The 25,631-nt window shown below is 40.1% G+C and overlaps 1 protein-coding gene across 8 annotated transcripts in view; it reads right to left on the reverse strand.

Moving 5' to 3' along the window:
• Positions 1-25,631, reverse strand: part of LOC110460714 (coiled-coil domain-containing protein 150-like) — a 61,907-nt gene that overhangs the window by 4,699 nt on the left and 31,577 nt on the right. For 4 of the 8 annotated variants that reach the window (XM_021513817.1, XM_021513808.1, XM_021513781.1 and 1 more), the window contains 14 exons: positions 23,723-23,830; positions 22,242-22,351; positions 21,694-21,871; positions 21,025-21,186; positions 19,341-19,532; positions 18,711-18,902; positions 16,704-16,873; positions 15,949-16,075; positions 15,325-15,519; positions 7,457-7,525; positions 6,610-6,792; positions 5,024-5,110; positions 4,206-4,285; positions 3,677-3,785 (listed from right to left, as the gene is read on the reverse strand). In XM_021513817.1, the coding sequence (XP_021369492.1) occupies positions 3,677-3,785; positions 4,206-4,285; positions 5,024-5,110; positions 6,610-6,792; positions 7,457-7,525; positions 15,325-15,519; positions 15,949-16,075; positions 16,704-16,873; positions 18,711-18,902; positions 19,341-19,532; positions 21,025-21,186; positions 21,694-21,871; positions 22,242-22,351; positions 23,723-23,830 (1,962 nt within the window). The remainder of the gene's footprint in view (positions 1-3,676; positions 3,786-4,205; positions 4,286-5,023; positions 5,111-6,609; positions 6,793-7,456; positions 7,526-15,324; positions 15,520-15,948; positions 16,076-16,703; positions 16,874-18,710; positions 18,903-19,340; positions 19,533-21,024; positions 21,187-21,693; positions 21,872-22,241; positions 22,352-23,722; positions 23,831-25,631) is intronic. The other 4 variants (XM_021513798.1, XM_021513828.1, XM_021513845.1 and 1 more) reach the window with 4 other exon arrangements.

Raw genomic sequence — 25,631 nt, forward strand, 5'->3', positions numbered from 1 at the left:
AATAATAATCAATCAAAAATGACGGAATGAATCTCCAAGACATCATAGCTATAGTTAAGAGGCACTATATGATCAAACATGTCGATATAAAGAATTGACAGAGAATTTCATAGTGATTTGTTAAGATTGTATAAGGTCTATGACATAACCAGTTAGGTATATTGATACAGAATGTATAATATTTGGTATACAATGTGATCAGTCTGGCATAGTTCTACAGAATGTATAAGATTTGGTCTACAATGTGATCAGTCTGGCATAGTTCTACAGAATGTATAAGATTTGATCTATTACAAGATCTGTCGGGAAGATATATATATATACAGAAGTTATAAGATTTGATCTATAATATGATCTGTCGGGTAGATATATATAGAGAAGGTATAAGATCGGTCTATTATATGATCTGTCTGGTAGATATATATAGAGAAGGGATAAGATCGGACTATAATATGATCTGTCTGTTAGATATATATAGAGAAGGTATAAGATCGGCCTATAATATGATCTGTCTGTTAGATATATATAGAGAAGGTATAAGATCGGTCTATTATATGATCTGTCTGGTAGATATGTTCAGGGAAGGTGTAAGATCGGTCTATAATATGAACTGTCCGGTAGATACAGAGAAGGTATAAGATCGGTCTATTATATGATCTGTCTGGTAGATATGTTCAGGGAAGGTGTAAGATCGGTCTATAATATGAGCTGTCTGGTAGATATATACAGAGAAGGTACAAGATTGGTCTATAATATGATATGTCTGGTAGATATATGCAGAGAAGGTATAAGATCGGCCTATAATATGATCTGTCTGTTAGATATATATAGAGAAGGTATAAGATCGGCCTATAATATGATCTGTCTGTTAGATATATATAGAGAAGGTATAAGATTGGTCTATAATATGATATGTCTGGTAGATATATACAGGGAAGGTATAAGATCGGTCTATTATATGATCTGTCTGGTAGATATGTTCAGGGAAGGTGTAAGATCGGTCTATAATATGATCTGTCTGGTAGATATGTTCAGGGAAGGTGTAAGATCGGTCTATAATATGAGCTGTCTGGTAGATATATACAGAGAAGGTACAAGATTGGTCTATAATATGATATGTCTGGTAGATATATGCAGAGAAGGTATAAGATCGGTATATAATATGATCTGTCTGGTAGATATGTTCAGGGAAGGTGTAAGATCGGTCTATAATATGAACTGTCCGGTAGATACAGAGAAGGTATAAGATCGGCCTATAATATGATCTGTCTGTTAGATATATATAGAGAAGGGATAAGAGCGGTCTATAATATGATCTGTCTGGTAGATATATACAGAGAAGGTATAAGATTGGTCTATAATATGATATGTCTGGTAGATATATACAGAGAAGGTATAAGATCGGTCTATAATATGAACTGTCTGGTAGATACAGAGAAGGTATAAGATCGGTCTATAATATGATCTGTCTGGTAGATATATACAGAGAAGGTATAAGATCGGTCTATAATATGATCTGTCTGGTAGATATATACAGAGAAGGTATAAGATCGGTCTATAATATGATCTGTCTGGTAGATATATACAGAGAAGGTATAAGATCGGTCTATAATATGATCTGTCTGGTAGATATATACAGAGAAGGTATAAGATCGGTCTATAATATGATCTGTCTGGTAGATATATACAGAGAAGGTATAAGATCGGTCTATAATATGATCTGTCTGGTAGATATATATAGAGAAGGTATAAGATCGGTCTATAATATGATCTGTCTGGTAGATATATATAGAGAAGGTATAAGATCGGTCTATAATATGATCTGTCTGGTAGATATATATAGAGAAGGTATAAGATCGGTCTATAATATGATCTGTCTGGTAGATATATATAGAGAAGGTATAAGATCGGTCTATAATATGATCTGTCTGGTAGATATATATAGAGAAGGTATAAGATCGGTCTATAATATGATCTGTCTGGTAGATATATATAGAGAAGGTATAAGATCGGTCTATAATATGATCTGTCTGGTAGATATATATAGAGAAGGTATAAGATCGGTCTATAATATGATCTGTCTGGTAGATATATATAGAGAAGGTATAAGATCGGTCTATAATATGATCTGTCTGGTAGATATATATAGAGAAGGTATAAGATCGGTCTATAATATGATCTGTCTGGTAGATATATATAGAGAAGGTATAAGATCGGTCTATAATATGATCTGTCTGGTAGATATATATAGAGAAGGTATAAGATCGGTCTATAATATGATCTGTCTGGTAGATATATATAGAGAAGGTATAAGATCGGTCTATAATATGATCTGTCTGGTAGATATATATAGAGAAGGTATAAGATCGGTCTATAATATGATCTGTCTGGTAGATATATATAGAGAAGGTATAAGATCGGTCTATAATATGATCTGTCTGGTAGATATATATAGAGAAGGTATAAGATCGGTCTATAATATGATCTGTCTGGTAGATATATATAGAGAAGGTATAAGATCGGTCTATAATATGATCTGTCTGGTAGATATATATAGAGAAGGTATAAGATCGGTCTATAATATGATCTGTCTGGTAGATATATATAGAGAAGGTATAAGATCGGTCTATAATATGATCTGTCTGGTAGATATATATAGAGAAGGTATAAGATCGGTCTATAATATGATCTGTCTGGTAGATATATATAGAGAAGGTATAAGATCGGTCTATAATATGATCTGTCTGGTAGATATATATAGAGAAGGTATAAGATCGGTCTATAATATGATCTGTCTGGTAGATATATATAGAGAAGGTATAAGATCGGTCTATAATATGATCTGTCTGGTAGATATATATAGAGAAGGTATAAGATCGGTCTATAATATGATCTGTCTGGTAGATATATATAGAGAAGGTATAAGATCGGTCTATAATATGATCTGTCTGGTAGATATATATAGAGAAGGTATAAGATCGGTCTATAATATGATCTGTCTGGTAGATATATATAGAGAAGGTATAAGATCGGTCTATAATATGATCTGTCTGGTAGATATATATAGAGAAGGTATAAGATCGGTCTATAATATGATCTGTCTGGTAGATATATATAGAGAAGGTATAAGATCGGTCTATAATATGATCTGTCTGGTAGATATATATAGAGAAGGTATAAGATCGGTCTATAATATGATCTGTCTGGTAGATATATATAGAGAAGGTATAAGATCGGTCTATAATATGATCTGTCTGGTAGATATATATAGAGAAGGTATAAGATCGGTCTATAATATGATCTGTCTGGTAGATATATATAGAGAAGGTATAAGATCGGTCTATAATATGATCTGTCTGGTAGATATATATAGAGAAGGTATAAGATCGGTCTATAATATGATCTGTCTGGTAGATATATATAGAGAAGGTATAAGATCGGTCTATAATATGATCTGTCTGGTAGATATATATAGAGAAGGTATAAGATCGGTCTATAATATGATCTGTCTGGTAGATATATATAGAGAAGGTATAAGATCGGTCTATTATATGATCTGTCTGGTAGATACAGACAAGGTATAAGACCGGTCTATGGTGACAGGTGTTGTAATTGGTAGATACAGACAAGGTATAAGACCGGTCTATGGTGACAGTGCTGTAATTGGTCCACCCACCCGTATCATCTCCTTCGCCCGTTCTGCTGCCTGGTTTGATTTATATTGTTCAGACTCTAGTAGCATTTTTTGGTCTCGATTTTCTTCCTCAAGGTCTGCCTGTGTTTTTCTTAAATAGAAAGATAGGACATAATTATGTGCATTTAATTCTGAATACTGTATAACAGGAAGAATACTCCCAGTTAAATATTAAAACACATTTTGGCAGTAAAATTCCTATTTTACCTGTTATTGTACTTTCAATAAGCCCTGACTCAAAATAAGGCATGGGCTGATCATGAAATGAGGACATATTTCTATATGTGTTGTTTTATTGTTTAAAGAAATGGCTGATTTGGTTAAACCCTACTAGGATATTCCATTAATAATTTTTGGTTGACATGATCTAAGTACATAAAATGGCCACTAAACACTCTCCAGTAAGATTTATTGATGTACCATTGGCAGTATTTAGCTTAGACAATTATTTTGTACCTACTTTTAGGAAAATCTGTTTCTAAATTTATACAGATGATCATTAAGTGCTTACTTTGAGGATAAGATCTCATCTTGGAGTTTGTTGAATTTAGACTTAAACCAATTATGAGCGTCAGACAGATGTATGGATATCTACAACAAGAAAAAGAAATCACAAATCAATATTTAATGGAGCTACATTTTTATCAATGACCTACCATGTTCTGTTATGCAGATGTGGGAGCAAGCTGTTACACTGACAGCACAATGCTCTGTTACACCATCCTAAATGATGTAATGACTCTCAGGGATTTTTCACATGTTAGAAACTGTAGTCATGATTTGTAAATAGTAATGGGAGAAACCATTTCTGATGAACTCATGACAATTGTTTACTGTACTTATTTTACTCATGTTAAACAATTAAGTGATTTTTAAAGAAATGTAAAACCTGTTGAATAATTCAACATTAACTTGAGTCAGATATACATGCAAACCTGTAATAAGGGATCATCTTTGTGAAGTTCAAAATGTGGTCTCTTAATACAGGTGATCTCTTAACACAGGTGGTCTCTTAACACAGGCTTCATTCATAATGAAATCACTATAATTTGGGATATCAAAGTGGTCTCTTAACTAAGGTTATATTTCAATGGAGTAAGTCACATGAGCAAGTTTGACTGTATATGATAACCAATCAACTGTCACTCATGGGGGTTAACCTTCCTACTTATACTGAGCCATATTNGGGGGGGGGGGGGGGGGGGGGGGGTAGACTGGGGGAGAATAAAAACTTGTTTTGTATGAATATCCTTACTGATGAATCATGGCTTTCAAGTTATATTGACTTTGAGATCTGCAGGACATCATCTTCGGTTATGTTATAGTTACCTCAGCAGATTCATCCTGAGCCATTTTCAGTTTCTCCTCTGCCTCTCTCCTCATTCTCTCTATCTCTTCTTTCTGTCGCCTTGTCTCCTACACATAAGTCACATGGGGATGGAGGACAATACAAACAATGATGATGGTGGTGATGAGGAGGACGAAAATGGTGATGGTGACAAGAATGATGATAATGATTGAAAACGTGGAAGTAAAGTAACTGATAAACATGCACTACAACTTTGCCTTTAGAGAAATATCAGTCAATAAAACTTATGCCGCTTGATGACAGACAAAATATCATATTATCCTTGTAATAGTGCCCAATCAGATGTCTTCATGAACACAAAAAATGTACAGCTGTCCAACCAGATGTCTTCATGAACACAAAAATGTACAGCTGTCCAACCAGATGTCTTCATGAACACAAAAATGTACAGCTGTCCAACCAGATGTCTTCATGAACACAAAAATGTACAGCTGTCCAACCAGATGTCTTCATGAACACAAAAATGTACAGCTGTCCAACCAGATGTCTTCATGAACACAAAAATGTACAGCTGTCCAACCAGATGTCTTCATGAACACAAAAATGTACAGCTGTCCAACCAGATGTCTTCATGAACACAAAAATGTACAGCTGTCCAACCAGATGTCTTCATGAACACAAAAATGTACAGCTGTCCAACCAGATGTCTTCATGAACACAAAAATGTACAGCTGTCCAACCAGATGTCTTCATGAACACAAAAATGTACAGCTGTCCAACCAGATGTCTTCATGAACACAAAAATGTACAGCTGTCCAACCAGATGCATGGCAGCAGTCAGACTCATTCAATTGTGCATTTGATACACAAGTTATATTGCAGCAAGAGATTTCAGGGAAACACCACTGTAAAATTATTTATTACTTATTAGATTGATAGTTTTTAGGTCTACTGACCAATGGTAGTCCAATATTCTATGCATTAAGCTTCACACAGTACTGAACCTTATCTATCCCATGGTTGTTACTACATTGTTAATTCAATATTACCAAGGTAATCAAGTCAACTACACACAACACCAAGATGGATACCACAGTCTAAACACTCAATCAATTTATTTGGAAATAAAACTGAAATTCATCAAATAATTTTCCAAACTAATCAGTAACCAAACCCCAAAATTTAGTGAAAGAATTTATAAACCAAAATGTTCTAAATATGTTCCATACTGATCAGAAAATACAAATCAAATGATGTACTCATATCATTGCAGTATAGCTTAAAATAATTTACGCAATAAATCTTCACAACTGTGTTTCTGCACTTTTATGGCAAAACAAATTGAAAAAAACTTAGAACTCCTGAATATATTAATTTCTTTTAGAACCATATCTGAATTTATGATTCCTTTTTTCTCTTCAATCAGCATATTGCTTTCCTTGAAAAAAATTACATTTCCTATGTATTACACAATGGGTACTAGAATCAGCTGTCAAAACCACTGTTTTCAAAGGACAATAAAAATTCACCAATTTTGCTCTCCTTGTAAGACTGAAGAATCCATCTTACCACATCTAGGGGGTTTAATTGACAGATAAGGCCTTACCAGGGGTCTGCCACTGTGTACCTTGTGCTTGCGACGAGAATCTTCTTTGTATACTCTCTCTTTCTCTAGGGCCTCTTCCCGCTGGTTGATTAAACTGTTAGTTTGTGACTGAGCCTGGGCTAGGTTCCTCAGCTCAGACTGGAGACAGGCGATCTGGTTCATGAATGTGTTGATCATCTCACCCTGAATAAACAAAGTTTGGTGTGATGTCAATAAATAATGCCATAATTAGTATAAGAATTTAGTTTCCAGTGGCTGTAAATTGCCTATACTTTCTAATAGAAATCAATTTCAAATATAAATATCACAATCATAAAATAAAGTTTTTCATGCAAAAATAAAGTGATTTGCACTACAATAAAAGAATTAAAAAAGAAACAGTGATCTGAAAGCTGTTCAATTACCACAAACACACATTTTAGTGGTACGTTTAGTTTTGCTCTTTTTACACCTTAAATGTTGAGCAAAATCATCATTGTGAGACTTGTTCTGTATATTGGGTTCCATCACATAATATATAATGTGTGTGGACAAGTTCATCTATGAACTGAGGAGTTCAAATTTAAAAATGCATTAAAATAATAGTGTGTTAGGTGAAATACATTTACAGAATTAAAATAATTTAATGGATTACTGTAAATGTACTTATGTGATCCCTATTTTTTTCAAGATTTGCTATTTATTTAAAAGTTGTCATTTTCCTGGTATCTCTTTTTTCGCAATTTTCAGGTCTAGTGGCCATTGACAAATAGTGGTATTGTAAGGATGTATTTGCTATTAAACTTCATGATCCAGCTTAATACACAGTGTAGATAATACAGATCACGCTATTAATTGAATTTCTTACTTGGTCATGATTTCTTTTCATATACTCGTCTCTCAATCTTTCTAAATCTTCTATTTCTGACCTCATTTCCTGAAAATAGACATATATAATGCAATAGTTTTAATTAAAATCAATACACACTACCAAAAGTTTTTGTGAGCCAATGCATTTTTCTCTCTATTAAAACTTGACGTCTAATATTTCATAAAAAATGTTTTTACATAATGTTGCAGAATTGAGGTTTCTCTTGTGAAACCAATTTCTATTATAAATACTTACCACAGTCATTATAATGCATATTCCAACCTTACTTGGCTCTTTACATACGTAAATAAAGAATTTTTCCCCCCATGGGGAACCCCTGGGAAACCCACCAATCAGACGGCAGTATTCACGCACGTGATTTAAGACACGAAGCCATGCTTCCCACTTCATAATTCCAAAGCCCAAAAAAGTGAGAGCCAAGGAGACAAGGGGAGGCTGGGAGGGAACTCACCTAATGACTGTGGTAAGTATTTATAATAGAAATTGGTTTCACAAGAGAAACCTCAATTCTATTTCAAAATACGTTACCACAGTCATTATAATGCGAATTCGACTTACCGCAGTGGTGTCTCCGTGGAGCGATGAAGGGTTCCAACAATAGGACCCATACCCCCGGAGGAAAAATTCAAAATACCCTTTCCTTTTGTGACACAAAGCCTGATTACGACCAGCGTTCCGGATCACGCGGAGAAGACATAATGAGGCTTATGCAAAAGAAGAGGGAGGACAGACAACGGACTGGGCAGCCACAAGAGGGCCCAAAGAATACAATCCGTCAGACTGTCCCGACAAAGATCGGAGATAGAACTCCGTAAACGTAGAATGACCCCTCCAAACAGCAGCTGTCATGACCTCAGCGTAAGAAGAACCATTAAATAAGGCCCACGAAGTAGCTAAAGCGCGAACCTCATGAGCCCTAACCCCTGACACCCGCAAGGACTGATCCCCTGCCGACTCATACGCAGCTCGAACAGTCTGAACAATCCAGCGTGAGATGGTCGCTGCAGAGATATCAGAGCGACCGGGCTGGAGAGACTGGAACAGCCGAGACGAGTGTCCCGCCCCCCCCTCTGTTCTGGCCAAGTAGTAACGCAAGGCCCGAACTGGGCAGAGCAGGCGATCAGGACAATCCCCATCCAGAGTTGAAGCCAAAGAAGGGATAACCACAAGCCCTGGGGTGAAACCGGGAACCTGGTTCTTAGCTAAAAAGGAGGGATCAGTGGTCACCGAGACCGAAGAATGGCCAGCCGAAAAACGAAGGCAAGAAGAAGATCTGCTGAAAGCATGAATCTCGCTTCTGCGGCGACCGGAAGCAAAGGCTATCAAGAACACAGTCTTGAAAGTAAGAAACTTCCGATCTGTCGACTGGAGGGGCTCGAATGGCGCCCTTAACAAGGAATCTAGCACAAGTGCTAAATTCCACCTAGGGACCAATTGCCGTGAACGAGGCTTCTCAATGTAGAAGCCCCTAATGAGAGCCGACAATGAAGCGTCCGAGCCCACTGACTTGCTACCATAGAAAGCCAGCACACTAGCAATGGCTGAACGATAGCCTGCAATAGTTCCCGGAGACAGACCTTTGTCCCTGAACAGAGACAAAAGAAAGTCAGCTACAACGGGAACAGAGGCAGAGACTGGATCAATCGACCGTCCGACACACCAATCACCGAATGCGGACCATCGAGATTGGTAGACGGCGGAAGACGAAGGTCTAAGTGATCCTGCGATGCGAGTTGCAACTTCTCGAGAAAAGCCCGTCTGAGTGAGCCTTCCCGAGATAGCATCCAACCGTGAAGGTGGAGCCGTTCCGGTCCCGAGTAGAACTGTCGGGACCTCGGTTGAGACAGCAGATCCCACAGGGGTGGGATGCTGCGTGGGAAGTCCACCGACAGCCGAAGCAACAGAGGAAACCAAGGTTGTCGAGGCCAGAGCGGTGCAACCAGCAACACAGTACAAGGGTGTAGAAGGATCTTTTCCAACACCCTGCCCACCAGATTGAAGGGAGGAAACGCATACGCGTACATTCCCGACCAGTCCTGGGATAGAGCATCCACCGCCATGGCCATAGGGTCTGGAACCGGAGACACAAATGTAGGGAGTCGAAAGTTCAGGGCCGTGGCGAACAGATCCACATGGGGTCTGTCCCAAACCAGGCAAAGAGACCGGAACACCGAACGCTTGAGGGTCCATTCGGTGAGAACCGGGCTCCGAGACCGAGACAGAGTGTCGGCCAGAACATTCAGACGACCTGGAAGGTGCCTCACCGTGAGATCGAGACTGATCTCCTGACACAGCAACAGGACCTGGGTGGATAAAGCACACAGAGCCGGGGAACGGGTGCCCCCCTGGCGCTGCAGATAAGCCACCACAGTGGAGTTGTCTGTAGCCAGACAAATGGCCTTGCCCTGCAGGGAGGGTCGAAGACCCCGAAGGGCCAACAGAACAGCACGCATTTCCAGAACATTGATGTGTTCTGAAAGCTGTTCCCCTGACCACACCCCCGCCGACGTCTGACCGGAAAGGTATGCACCCCAACCGGTCATGGACGCGTCGGTGTAAAGGGTCATAGCAGGAGATGCCCGAACCAGAGGAACTCCTGCCAAGACATTGCTCTTGAGAGTCCACCAACGAGCTGATTCCTTCACCGACTCCGGCAGAGGAATGTACACATCCCACTGTCGAGACGCCGGAGACCAAACTGACAGAAGGAACAGCTGGAGCGGACGGATGTGAAGCCGACCCAAGGGAACCACATCCGCCAATGAATTCAGGTAACCGAGGAACCGAAGGAACCATCGGACCTGAATTCGCTCCACACCGACCAGAACGGAGACCAACAGAGAGGCCTTCTCGAACTTGGACACTGGTGGAAGGACAAACCCCAGATCGGTTCTGAACCGATAACCGAGGAAAACAAAATCTTGAGAGGGGAGAACCTCCGACTTCTCCCTGGAAGGGATGAACCCTAGGCGGCACAGAACGCCCAGAACCGACCTCGTGCTCCGGGACAGGATAACTGGATCCACTTGGAGCAACAGGGAGTCGTCGAAGTAGATGTGTGCATCTACCCCGAGACTGTGGAGGTGCCCCACTACTACCTGCAACAACTTGGTGAAAACCAAGGGGGCCGTAGTGAGGCCGAAGGGCATAGCGCGAAACTGGTAAACCTTCTGCTCGAAAGTGAACCTGAGGAACTTCCTGGCCGACCTCCTGACCGGGATGTGAAAGTAAGCATCCTTCAGATCGATGGACGTAGCCCACATCCCTGGACGCACTGACGCAATGATGCGCCGTGGCGTTTCCATCTGGAAGTGCGGGGAATCGACATACGTGTTGAACGTACTGAGGTCGATAATAGGCCTCCAGGCACCGGACTTCTTCTTCACGAGGAAGACCCGGGAGTAAAACCCTGGAGACCACTGGTCCCGTGAAAGTTCTTCGATCGCGCCCTTCGCGATCATGGCTTGAACCTCTGACCTGAGAGCCTCCACCTTTCCCGGATCGGAAGGAGAAGGGAAAAAGATAGGCTCTCGCGCCAGAGGTGGATCCCGAAGAAGCGGGATGCAGAGACCCTTGGACACAACCCCTAGGGCCCAACTGTCTGAAGTGATTTCTTTCCACTGAGGAACGAAATGGGACAGCCGACCGCCTACTGGCAAGTCCGGAAGGGGCCAATCTAGCCCTTCCCAAACCACCTCGGCGGAGCCTCCCGCGCCCAAGGACGTGGGAGCGGCCACAGACAGTGGACAAGGAGTTTGCAAGGGCAAGGAAGAGTCAGGAACCCTTCCTACCTCTGGAAACTTTGCCTTTGCCTCGACCCCTATGGGAACCCCTACCGCGGAAGGAAGATTTCCGACGTTCTGCCGGAGCGGAAGTCGGAGGGGCAGACTGCTGCTGAAAAGCAGTCGTCTTTGCCCTCTTCCTCCTACGCCTGGAGGAGCCAGAAGCCTGCCTCTTCCTGCTAGCGCCCTTGCCTGCGGAATTGTGGCGTGCATCCTCAGATGCAAACGGGTCCAACCTCATCTCAGATTGCACTGAGGGAAGGACCCCGCCAAACAAATCCTCGCCAGTCAAGGGAGCCTCCAAAAGGGTAGCCCGATAGGAATCGCCGACTGGCAGTCCAGAAAGGACCGACAACCGGCGGGCAACAACAAGGTGTGACATGGCAGCCGACAGTAAGGCCATCGCATCAAGATGTGCCTTGCAAATTGCCTGGCTGAGGCGCTCCATCAGTCCAACCTTGCTGGGGAGCTGCTCCACCGACTTGCAGCTCGCAGCCAGCAACGCAGAAGTAAACCAGTCTGCGTAGGACAGAACATGGAGAGCCAGCCTAAGGAGACGCTCCAACTTAGAGTGCTCCCTAGGCCCCATCACAACCTGGTCAACACAGCGTCCCGGCCACTTATCCAGATCCCTCTCAAGGGAAACAGAATTAGGGGCCAAGACTGGGTCGTGGATGCGGTACGTATCTGCAGCTAAATCTGCGATGTCCGCAACCACGACCTGTAAAGCCGAGAGGGAAAAAGGCTTGCGAGCCTTGCTCACCTTCTGCTTTAATAAAGCGTTGACCTGAGCGAGGGACGAAGCCACGCCTCGTCCCTCCGCAAGAGACCTAGCAGAGGCCGAGGAGGCAGATGCTAGGGGAGGCAACATGCTCTGAAGGAGCGAAGTGCGCTCCGGGACGGCCGAATCCGTGGAAGGGCGTGGGCAAACCCCGTCCCCCAGAAGCTTCATAACTTCTGCACGTAAAGTGCGAAATGAAGCCGAAACCTCTGGAGGCACCGGATCAGCATCTCGGGGCCGGGATTGGGACACATCAGAAGGGCCTTCTGAGTCCAACCCAGACGAATCCAACGACTCTAAATCAGAGTCAGTAAACTCGCCGACTCTATCCTCATCCCGAGTCTCCGTAAAATTGGAGCAACCAGGAGAGCCCCGAAGAACGTCCCTCTCATCACTAGGAGAGGCACCCGCCGAATCCACCTCCATCAACGTCGCCCTCCGGGGAGGGGTGCGAGGAGGGGAAAGAGAACGTGACCTACCCGAGGGAACTATCGGGGCAATCGATAGTCCCTGAGGAACAGCAGGAGCAGGACCACAAGACCCTGGAACCTGCTGTAAGGTAGGAGTTGACACCGGACAGCGGAAGTTACTGGTAGACTCAAATTCCAAAATAGGAGCTCGAGCCAACGCAGCACGACCAGCCGCCCTAGCATCACGCGGTCTCTGCCTGACTGAACCGGCAGCAGAAGCTGGCCGGGAGCGCGAACGCTTGCGCGAACGGCTCGGTGGCGGATGGAGGGGGGGCCCCATCGCCGCAGGCAAGAAGGCGGGGGGGGCATATCCAGGCTGGAAACCCATACCACCCTGGGGTGGAGGGGGAGCGGCTGGAAAAGCCCCCTGCTGGGAGAAACCCCAAGACTGCCCATAGGCGGTCGGTGGTTGGGGCGGAGCATAAAAAGGAGCCTGTTGACCCCAATGAGCTCCATTCCCACCCTGCAAATAGGTGGGATAAACCAGGGAGGACCCTGGAACAGAGCCACCAACCTGATGCCCGAAACCGGAGGCAGGACCGGTTTGGGGGGGCGGGGTAGGGAACCTAGGGCCACCTACACACCCGCCGCCATAAGCCACACCTGGCTGACCTGACCAACTCCACCCAGACTGACCTACAGCAGGGCCAAAACCTGTAGGGCCAGTAAAACAAGCCCCACCAGGGGAGCAGCGTGCACCGGCAAAACCAAACGCAGCTGCGCTGGCACCTACCATAGGAAAACCTGGGGAGGAGGCACAAGGGATAGAGCTGGAAGCATAGGTTTTTACACCAGTGCTCACACCACCGTAAAATCCAGCCGAGGCTAGCGAGGCCGAAGCATCACTAACCACCGGACCGGGCAGCAAATGCTGCACAGTGGTGGACGGCGTGCTAGACGCCATCACCACGCCAGGGGCTACATCAGGGATGCAAGGAACCCCGGGAGCAGACAAAACTGCCGGGGGCCGGTCTCCGACAACACCAACACCCTCAGGAGTGGAGCGGACCGGCAGGAGGCCACCAACAGAAGCATCCGCTGACACAACATGGCTGGCCTGTTTAATATTCCCAAGGGAATGTTGGGCCACCTGCCCTCCCACCACAAATTGGGAGAGAAGGCCGCCCCCCTGTCCCCTAGTCACCGTGGTGACCGGGACAGAGCCCAAACCCTCACCCACGTCGACCGACAAAACGGAAGGCGGGGTGAGAGAAAGGTGCGGGTCCAAAGAAACAAATTGTTTCCCAGCGGCCCCGGTACGGGTCGAAACCGCCGACACGAACCCCAGGGAAGACTCGACAGAGGTCGGAATTCCGCTGGTGCTCTCCGAGGGCTTAGGCCTAGCTTTAGCCCTCGCCCCACCCCTACCGCCCCTCCTACCCGACTTACCTGCACGCCCTCGCGGGCGGGGAGAACCACCGGTAGGAGTCGGCTGCCAGGCACGGCAAATTTCACACGGCTGCTCCAGAGAGCAAGACCGACAGCCAGGACAGTAAGGGTGGGGGTCGGAAGCCTCAAAAAAATGACCCCCAGGACAGCGCCTTTGAGAAGGAGGAGTCTCCATCTCAACGTAAACAAACCGTCAAAAACGCGAACACGTGGCCGGAGCCTGGTCGCAAAACGGCGCAAAACAAAGCAAAAAGCTTAATTAAAACAAAATAAAGTTAACTAGTTATAAAGGATACGTAAATGTATGGGTACAAACAACGCCTGTTGTAGTTGGAACCCGTAGACACCAAAACACGTCCGTAAACACGGCCGGCTGAAGGAATTATGAAGTGGGAAGCATGGCTTCGTGTCTTAAATCACGTGCGTGAATACTGCCGTCTGATTGGTGGGTTTCCCAGGGGTTCCCCATGGGGGGAAAAATTCTTTATTTACGTATGTAAAGAGCCAAGTAAGGTTGGAATATGCATTATAATGACTGTGGTAACGTATTTTGAAATAGAAAAATAATTATCATTCTTTAAGCCTTTGGACACTGTCATGTCAAATGAAGTATCATGAGAAATCAAGAGCACCTACCAAGCCAACTATTAGCAAGGACATTTGCACAATATCAAAAGACTGAAAGGATAAAATGTTAAAAGTTTCAACTTCTCTGTTGTATTCAGTGCTAGAATTATGCTGCCCAAAGTTAGAAATTGGGCTAACTGTATAGCACAAAATGTTCTTGGGTATTTACCTTCATTGTTTGAGGCCATTTAGATGGTTTTGTGGTACAAACCTTTGTAGATATCTTATCCAAACAGTAGACATATAAATCATTCAAATTCATTGTATTCATTTTCGTAGTTAAAAAACAACCATGAAAAGCACCAAGGTTTATACACAACAAAGCTTTCATGCTATGAAGGTACGGTAGTCTAGTGGTAGGACGCCAGGCTCATGACCGAAGGGTTGCGTGTTCGAGTCACGGCACTGTGTTGTATCTTTGAGCAGGATACTTTACTCCGCTTGTTCCAGTCTACTCAGCTGTAAATGAGTACGTGGTTGGGCAGTGCTAGAATTGTTGAATGCTAGCTGTTAGTGCCAAAATGGCAGCTCCGGCTGTATGCTCCCCATGGAGTTGAGAAAGATATTGGCTGGTTGCATAGGGCCTATAACCACGGATAATAATTTGTGAACCTCTTTGAGACGACCTATGAACTAGGTTGAGATAAAGCGGTATATAAGAACCTTGAAGTATTATTATTATTATTACAGTATAGGGTGACAAAGAACTCAAAGTGTTTCTACCTTATAAAGACTCAATAAATATCACACCTTAAAGTTTTCATCATCCTGTACCCATTGATAAACAAATCTCACCTTAACTTTGTCCACATTATCCTCAAGTTCCCGTTTAGACCGGTGTAGGTATTCGTTTTTTCGTTTCTGGTCGGCCACCTTCTCCTTCAGATCCTTCGCTGTGCTGTCACACTCTGTGACTCGGTGGCGTAGTTCTGTGTTAGTCTTCACTAGTTCCATGTTTCTGTTCTGTAAATTGTCATTCTGCTTCTTTATCTGGAATAGTAAATAGGCATACTTTCGTTTTTAATCCTTGCTACATATTCTGGAGAATACATTGTTAGCTTTCTGGAAAACTTTCCTTGCTGTACATTTTTTTCGTGTGAGGGATTGAATTATTACAGACACATTTGTTAAATGTACACAAAAAGGTCAAACATTGAAACTGAATTTCTTCTCATAAAAAAAAGAATCTAGCAGATAAATAATTTAGACCCTTTCAACTGAGTTCTACATATTTCTTCAATTTTGAGACAGTATATGTTTCTACATAGAAATCTGAAGTACCATCTTTAACAATGTTTTGAGAGAAAACAAATCATAGAATAACTTAAACTAATCATTGTAAAATGATAATTGGAAAGAAATAATAAATTGAGGACGGAAAGACAGAAGAAATAATGAGGACTTGATTGGAGTGTGTACCTCAGCTATGTCACGACTTGTCTTTTTGTGAGATTTCTCTCGCTCCTTTCGGAGTTCTTCTCGAAGATTTTCCATTCTCTCTTCAAAGAGACGCAACTCCATTTTCCAATCCTCTTCTTTCTTATTTCTAAAAATAAAACAATGTCAACCTATTTACATGTCTTCTAAAACAAGGTTAACTAACATCTTGATGATCCTCGTTTACCAGTGGAAGGATCACAGAATAGCTACCAGTACACAGTATCAACTAGGATTTCTGTTCACTGGGAGAGGGTCTCCACTTTCAACATTTTATATTAGTTAACTCACGCTAACAATAAACTACATTTGTGTTCCATAAAAGGATTTGGTACATAAATAACAAATTCAACTGATGATCAAACCCAATTTCTTAGGTACCCTGAATGTTGAGACGACCTTGTTAGTGACGGCTGAATTTACCAGGACCTGTTTGATTATTTGGTCTGTCTTTTTTTAAATGTAATATTTCAGAAATAAAACCTGACAAGACCTCAAAACATAAATACAGTCCTTAAATGTCTAAACATAAATACAGTCCTTAAAAGTCTTAACATAAATACAGTCCTTAAAAGTCTTTGCCCAGGCTTGCCAGAAACCAAACCAAATCACTTGCTCCGTTCCTATTTCATAAAGGAGCAACTCCAGTCTAATTGGTCAAACTGTTAGGAACGTAATAACTGAAAACAGCCCAGGCCCACCTGTATCACCAACAGAACATTTGTTATAGAACTTACTTGCTCATCTTGAGCTGAGATATCTGCGTGTCCTTCTTGCCAAGCTGTACTTGGAGGTCCTCTACGACCGTCTGTAGCTGGGAATGGGAGGACATTACAGCCTCTAGTGTGTTTCCAATCTCCTTGTTCACTGTCTTAGCATCATGCAGGTTCTTCTGTAGACCCTCAACCTTCAAACAATCAGCAAAGCAGTCAATACTTTAGGTAACAATAGGCAAACTTTTGGTCAATAAAGTGGTAAATCTCTTTTCTTAAAGGAATCTAAATAAAGAAACTGTCTGGTATATATTATGAAAAGTTCTTTTTACTCAACCAATAAGATTTTCTATGTGATGTTTCGATAACTAGTATGATATCTACACTGTCACCTTCATCAGACAAATGACCAGTGAAGCGTATGCACACAAAGGTGTAAAATGTGTACGAGTTGTCCATAAAATCGATGTTGATTCGGCTACGCTGTAAACGTATGTATGATTTGGGGTCCGCCTTGGTGAACACGGGAAAGATACAGAAACCCAAGAAAGTAGGAAATTCACCAGATCAGAAAGGAAGCAATCAGAGTCCCAGACAAATAAATCAGCAATCACAGACCATGCCACACAGAAAAAAATCATGTGATTGACTGGGATAACTCCAAAGTATTGGACAGAGAGAGCAATCTGTTCAAGCGGCAGATAAAGGAAGCCATCTGGATATGCCGCAGTGGGCCAGTTCTAAATCGAGATGAGGAGGCTCAAAGACTCTCGCACATCTATGACCAAGGATTAAACAAAGCATAGCTTAATCGAGTCATTTCAGTACATATATAACAACTATTGTACATAGCCAAATCGTCATCGATTTTGTGGACAACTCGTACACATTTTACACCTTTGCGTGGCCCATGGATACGCTTCACTGGTCATTTGTCTGATGAAGGTGTACATATTGTAGTTAGTCATCGAAACATCACATAATAAGTCTTACTGGTTGTGTAAAAAGAACTTTTCATAATCCATACTTACCAAGCTGAAGAAAATGTTTAGAAAAAAACACCTGTCTGGTATATGCTTATGAATGAAATTTAGTTTTTCATTTTACAAAGGAGGCAATTTGAAAGGTACATTCACATGCATTGACAAATTTAAACAGTTCTGACAACTGATAAGAAAATGCAAGTTATTCATAGTCTTTTCATTTGAAGGCAAACATTCTTAATGAATGTGTTAGGTAGAACATGTTGTGAAGAAATTTTATCAAAATTTAAAAAATCCTTTCTTAATTAATGGTTCAAAGTGTTGCCTGAGACACTATATATGCACTGTCAACTCTGGATATTGGAGGTATGTTTACCTTTCTAACTAGTCAGATCACCAAAGATCAACTGATCAATTATATACTGTATCACTGATTCAATGTCCATGTTTACAATGGATCACAATACACATGATTCTGACAGCCGATTTCTGCAACCAAACTGCATACATACAGTGACAGTGTTATTTTGGAAGGGTATTTTGCAGGTCAATAAATTAAACACCTTCACTTAACAAACTTGTTCATCTTCATACCATTTGTGGTTTACATTTCACTGAGACACTTAGTCCGAATTATTCTGACGTTTTATCAACTTTTTATATCGATCTGTCGTCGATTAACGTCAGAACTCCGGCCCTCTATAATATGCGGGAAATAAGCGCCCCGCGCCCGGAGCGCACTTCAAACTGATATTTTAGAAACAAATCATCACTTTCACACACAAGTCGCACGTGGATCGAAAGATCTATTCTTTATGCACTAGGTGGTATCAATAACCCTGGCGCGGGTCGATATAAAAAAAGTTGATTAAACGTCAGAAAAATTCAGACTATGAGTCACTATGTATCACTTATTACACTTCACAGGTATTACAGCCTCAAAACTATAAACCTCTGATATTTGGTACAAGATATAAGTATAAACAACTTTTCCTTAGAACAGAAATGTTATGGAATACATCATTAAAAGCAAAAAAAGTTGATTTACCTTTGGTTTATCTCTTTGGTCTAGATCATGTAGCTGATTCAAAAGGCGTTCCTTCTCACGAATAGCCTGGTCCCTGGCAACACGCAGTTCCAGGAAGTCACGGTCACGGGACTCCAGACTGCCCTGTGACATCATCAGCTGACTTTCCTGAGCGTGGACCCGTACTTTCAAATCGCTGATTTCTTTCTGAGCCTACCATGTATAAAACATTATATCAGGAGTTAAGCAAAGAAATGTTAAAAGAAGTACTGTACTATCAAAACAGTAAAAATCTTGAAGTCCAGATTAAGGAAAATGAGCTCTCTTATAATAAGCAATGAAGAATATGAAGGCAATTTTCCTGGTATCAAAGTCGTTCATAACCACTCACTGGTAAAAAAATAATCAACTGGGGACAATTATTGGGGAACAGGCTGAATTTCAATTGAAAATCGTTCTGTTTAAAGGATCTAAATAGGGGACAAATCCATCATAAGTATAATTGAACTGCATGCTATTAAACAAAAAAGCCTTTTTATACCAACCATTCCTTAGTTTATAATATTTCAACATTTAATGGTACCCTACCATATAGAGATCCCTGTTGAGTTTTGAAAAGATGCTGAGACACTTGCTTTAATGATGCGGTACCTTATCATATTTTTTCTGGAGATCTTGATTGAGTTTGCGATACTGAGACACCTCAGTGTGCGAGCCTGACAGGACCTCCAGCTGTGCCGTCAGCTGCGACACCTGGGACTGTAGGCGACCATTATCATATGCTAACTTGTTTTTCTGATCCATCATGTCTTTCATGGTGTCCTCAATCTTAGTGCTGGCAGCCTGTAGAGTAAGGATTAGGAATGTAGAATTTTAGTTGATGTACTTTACAATATATAGTATATAGTATATTTAAAAGGCCATAATCTTTTTTAAATCATTACATTTACACAAAATATGAGGGTCAAGAAATATCATATTTTTACAATTTGAGTAAATAACATTATTTAGTATAATACTGGTGTATGATGTCACAAGGATTAGCACTTAAACCTAACAATTGAATATGACCAATACTTTTTCCTTATGATGCATAAATACTATTAGATGAAAGACATAGCATAAAAGTCATCATCAGTTTTATGCAGTACTGAAGACTGTTACTTAATTTATAAACATGACAACGGAGCATCCCCAACTTAATCTTGTTGGTACAAATACCATCAAATATATAATCAACATCTTGGAGGTTTATACAGAATAAGGAACCAGTGGTGATTAATGGAAGAAAAGAAGTTCCTTGTGAATAAGAATTCTTCGAAGATAGAAGCGATTAAAACCTGAACCAGCCTCAGTATTTAATACTTTACCTTATGTGTTTCGTATTACTTTACCTTATGTATGACTTTACCTTATGTGTTTCGTATTACGTTACCTTACGTATGACTTTACCTTATGTGTTTCATATTACTTTACCTTATGTATGACTTTGCCTTATGTGTTTCTTATTACTTTACCTTATGTATTATTTTACCTTATGTGTTTGTATTACTTTACCTTATGTGTTTCGTATTACTTTACCTTATGTATGACTTTGCCTTATGTGTTTCGTATTACTTTACCTCATGTATTACTTTACCTTATGTGTTTGTATTACTTTACCTTATGTGTTTCGTATTACTTTACCTCATGTATTACTTTCCCTTATGTGTTTCGTATTACTTTACCTCATGTATCACTTTACCTTATGTGTTTTGTATTACTTTACCTTATGTATCACTTTACCTTATGTGTTTTGTATTACTTTACCTTATGTGTTTCGTATTACTTTACCTTATGTATTACTTAACCTTATGTGTTTCGTATTACTTTACCTTATATATTACTTTACCTTATGTGTTTCGTATTACTTTACCTTATGTATTACTTTACCTTATGTGTTTCGTATTACTTTACCTCATGTATCACTTTACCTTATGTGTTTTGTATTACTTTACCTAATGTATCACTTTACCTTATGTGTTTGTATTACTTTACCTTATGTGTTTCGTATTACTTTACCTTATGCATCACTTTACCTTATGTTTCGTATTACTTTACCTTATGTATCACTTTACCTTATGTGTTTCGTATGACTTACCTTATGTGTTTGTATTACTTTACCTTATGCATGACTTTACCTTATGTATGATTTTACCTTATGTGTTTCGTATGACTTACCTTATGTGTTTGTATGACTTTACCTTATGTATGACTTTACCTTATGTATTACTTTACCTTATGTATTACTTTACCTTATGTGTTTCGTATTACTTTATCTTATGTATGACTTTACCTTATGTGTTTCGTAGCTGTTAATCCTCTCCAGCAGTGTTGTGTTCTCTAGCTCCAGTTGACGTTTTGACCGTGATGTGGCTTCCATTTCCAGCCTTGCCTGTTGTACTTCCCCCTGGAGGTTTGACCTTTCCTCAACCATACCGTCCACTGTTTGGTTTACCTGCAAGTATCATAAGTTTCAAATATTTGCTATACTGTTTTCTTTTGAATTCAAAATTTCGGTATTAATCAATTCAACCATTAAACTTTTGAGCTTCTGTGGTAAAATGAGTTTTTACTCAATGCTTATTTCGCCCTTCAAATGTAATTCTGTGTACCACCCTTATTCTATGTCACATCTAAGGTTAATTTTACGTGGCTGGTCATCCCTCCCTTCAATAAACCCCTTCAACTGAACCTTGAAGTGCAAATTGGAGTGGTCAAGTGTGGTCCTTGACCATGACCTTTGATCCTTTAACCCGACCAATCACCATCCAAATGTAAAGAATTGTAGCACTTGACATTACCATACTATGGTGTAAATATGAACTAAATGTGTTCCAGGGTCCATGAGATCTTGTACACAGGCTTTTACTACTTGAAGGTATATCTTTCTCTATAAATAGTTTGTCATTTTATAAACCTATCATCGGAAGAATTTCCCTATCCTGTAAGTACAGTAGCTTACCTCCTCTAGGAGATTTTCCTTGTCCTTTGTGGCCCGGTCCTTCTCCTTCTGTAACACCTCAAGTTGAAGCTGAAGGGAGTTGAGCTCCTTCTGGAGGCGGTCGGCAGCATCATTATACTCCTCATCCCTGTCCTTGGTTTTCTTTGTCACAGAGGCCAGCTCTTTCTCCAGGGCAACACTGCAACCATCATATACAGGTTTGTAATTATAACACGCAATTTTTTTAATTTCTTTTAAACACGTTACAATTGTACATTGTATTTAAATACATCAATGGAAGATATTTAGAAACTCTAAACTATATTTTCCATTTTTTGTGTGTGTTATTCCATCATACTAAATTGTGATATCTTCATGGAATACATTCTTGGAGTCAACTATTTTTTCAAATGTGTTAAGTATCTTAAAACAAACATGACCATGTAGCCAATCTAATTTCATGACTTGAAAAGATTAACTAACTGATAAACAGGACCATGGATTTTCATTTCAGAAGACAATGTCAAAACTTTGGAGTATCCAACATGAAGTTGAACATTTCCACTTACATCTTTTTTTTCTGCACCTGGTTTTGAGAATCAGCATCATTGAATTTGAGCTTGTATTCCAGCGCTTCATCCTCTACCGCCTGCTTCTCTGCCAAACGGGATCGTTCCGCCTGCAGGTACAGAGATTAACATTACAAACACAAAGCAAGAAAAGAAAACAAGTCTTTACCATTACAGAAGTGCCAGCAGTTGTGGATAGTTAACACATTCATCCCTGAAATTTCATAATGAACTATTCCAACCTTTGAATTCGAAGAGTTCAAATGTTTCTTCAGGGGTGAATGAGGTAAAAAGTGCCACATGTTTCACATCTATTATTTTATCTTTGTTGCCATGAAACAAAACAGACATTTTGGTTTGAATAAATGACTTCTAAATACTTTTATGTTATCATGTTATTTTAAGGAAATGCATTCATTTTATTAATGCTGATAAACAAATTGATTTTATTTATTCAGGATTTCACAAGAATAAGTGTGTCAGTCGTTTCTCAGAGCTATAATATATTCTGAGCTTGGAATTGAACACAATTAGTCAACAGTAATAATCGCAGATTGACATTATTTGTATTTTTGTATTTCTATTTTTTTTTTGCTGTAACCACTGAAATATTACACACACAGTAATTAAAACCAAATCGGTGTTAAGAAAGATTAAGAGCACTTACCTTGTAAAAGGAGTTGATTTTATTATGTTTAAGTATTAAAAGAAATTCTCTACATCAACCTTTAAGCTTTATAAAGACTTTACATAAGTTCTCCAAGTCCAGAGTAATGCAAAGGGGAGTAACTCTGCATGGACTGATCTTAACAAGAGGGCCCTTTGTAATTTAAGTTTGTTCATTTCCTTCCATCCAAATCAAATTAACTCCAGATGTTAAAGAATGGGATTTAAACTGCAGGTCAGTAACAGAAATATCAATGAAACAACTGAAGTTCTGATGATTTATCCATCTTCTCATTAATTAATTTAATCAATCAAATGTAGCTGTAACATGATCAGGGGATTGAGTAAGTATGGAAAGACTAATATTTCCCTGAAAATATCAACAACAGTATGAAGGTTTTAAATGCAATTTTATTGTTGCTGAAAATTGTCAATTTATTAATCTGAATCAGAATATCTACTGGTAAATGCAAACTCAAAGCAATTACCAAATATATGTAGGAAAGGGCAGCAACTCTGCATGGATTGAAACTAGAAATGTCTGTAAGACATGAATGCCCCCTGTCACCATGTGAAATTAGTTCTGGTGTTTGATGTTTGACAGGATGTGACGGGAAGGTTCACGAAGGAACAGACATGGGCAACAATATATGCCCCCCTCCCATTTTATGGCGGGGGCATAAAAACTTCCAATGCATTTTACTTTAAATGACTTCCATCAATTCATGCTAATCAAAATACATATAGTTATATGAATTAAAACAGAAGACGGCGCTGGGAGCAGGGGTGGGGTTCATTGCCCTTGTGACACTCACATTGAGCTCCTTTGCATGCATAGTTCGGAGCCTATCCTTTTCCTCCTGGTGTGTCCGCACTATAGTATTAAGGTGTTCAGTTTTCTCAGCAAGCTCCTTGTTCCCACTCTGTTAGAACAACGGTCACACAGACACAAGTTACAGCGATATGTTAGTGATGTCAGAAGCCACATGTCTCAAAACAACAGTTAAAAGTTAAACAATGGTGGTTAGTATTTCTGTTCAAACCTTTTTAGTCTGACTGAGCAGCAATTTGTTCTTTGTAGATTAACAAACCTTAATCAGGTAAAATTTAATGTTATTACAAATATTTAAGTATATGTCATTAATTTTCCTTGTACGGGCATCATATTTCAAGGAGACTGCATAGTAAGTGATATATATTTGTGTTGACTGCCAATGAAACAAGTTTACAAGTGGTAATTTTAGTCACTTCACCTCTTTTCTTAAACATGATTTTATCTATTATTTACAATTGAAACTAGAAATCCAGATTTTGCAAATGATGTTGGTCAACCCTGACACATAAACTCTACTGAGATATCCAGGCTTTAAACCATGTATGAAAGTTCTATCAGAAGTCCAGCAGTAGGACAAGTTAATGTTCGATAAAGATGGACAATGTTAAACATGCCCCCTCCCAACCTCCAATTCATGGCGCGGACATAAAAAGTGAACTATTAGGTAGGGTATGTACTTTTAAATTCAATTGACCCGGAGGTCAAGTAACTGAAGATGTACTTTTAGATATATATTTTAGATATCAATGGGCAATTAAATCATTAGGAGCGTTTCACATAGCAAACATTTTTGTATAGTGTAAGAGTAAGTTTTTATTGTCCTTTCAACCTTCGTAACCTGAAATCCACAAGAAGATAATGTTACTCACTTTCGTCACTTCACCTTTAAACATTGACCCCTGACAGTATTAGGCCCCAAGTTGTTCTGTGTATAATACCATTAACCAGTTAAAGGGCTTTAATTAACAGGACACTTGAAATTTACAAAGAATATATATTGTATAACTGACAACATCCAACAATGGATAACGTCCATTAGGTTCTGATATTAAACACTTCAGTTCTGAATAGGGATCATATTAAGAAACACTGAAGATGAAGTTTCTTTAACACAAAAGATGTTTTTTCCAATTATTAGTCCTTGACCATTATTAAGTAGGACTACATGTACTTTTAAATCTGGAAAGGTATGCTGTACTTTTAGATCAATTTCTACTCAATTTAGAACTAATCCAAAAAAGGAATTTGTATGTACATGAAAACTTGACTAAAATGAACCAAACCTGACAAGATAAATCTGTTATAGCTTAATTAATATTCAGGAGATAATTGCCTGTCATTTAAGTGATTTTTGATATATTGCTGTAATAACTTGAATTTGTAACAAGTACATTCCTCTAGAACAAGTTGTACTTTAATCTGATATTGCTGCTGATTTGGAATGCTTTAAATCTACACTTACATATTAAGTTTTCCACACCTAATGCTATATATTAGTACAAGTTTGTATAAATATTACTATTTTTTTGTTCACTCCGACAACAAATGCTCTATAATGGTAGCATTAATCACTATTTATAAAGTCTAGATTGAGAAAAAGAACAAGGTTACCGCGAGCGGTATATAATACGCCCGTCACACATTGAATGAGCAGTTGTTTGTATGATTTAAATATATGAAGTATTTGTGAGTAATTGATATTAAAAGAGAAATCATTCAACATAACTGGTAGATCAATGAGTGCAATACAACATCATGGAACGCATGCATCGCATTAATGAAACCAAGGGTAATAACTCCAGTAATTACGGTCGGATAATGGCGGTTATCAGACTTGTCCGTGGTTTCATGGTAATTAACCTTGTTGTGAAGTTTGAAGTTAATCCGTT

Source organism: Mizuhopecten yessoensis, unplaced genomic scaffold, assembly GCF_002113885.1.
Source record: "Mizuhopecten yessoensis strain PY_sf001 unplaced genomic scaffold, ASM211388v2 scaffold1379, whole genome shotgun sequence".
Taxonomy (NCBI): Eukaryota; Metazoa; Mollusca; class Bivalvia; order Pectinida; family Pectinidae; genus Mizuhopecten; species Mizuhopecten yessoensis.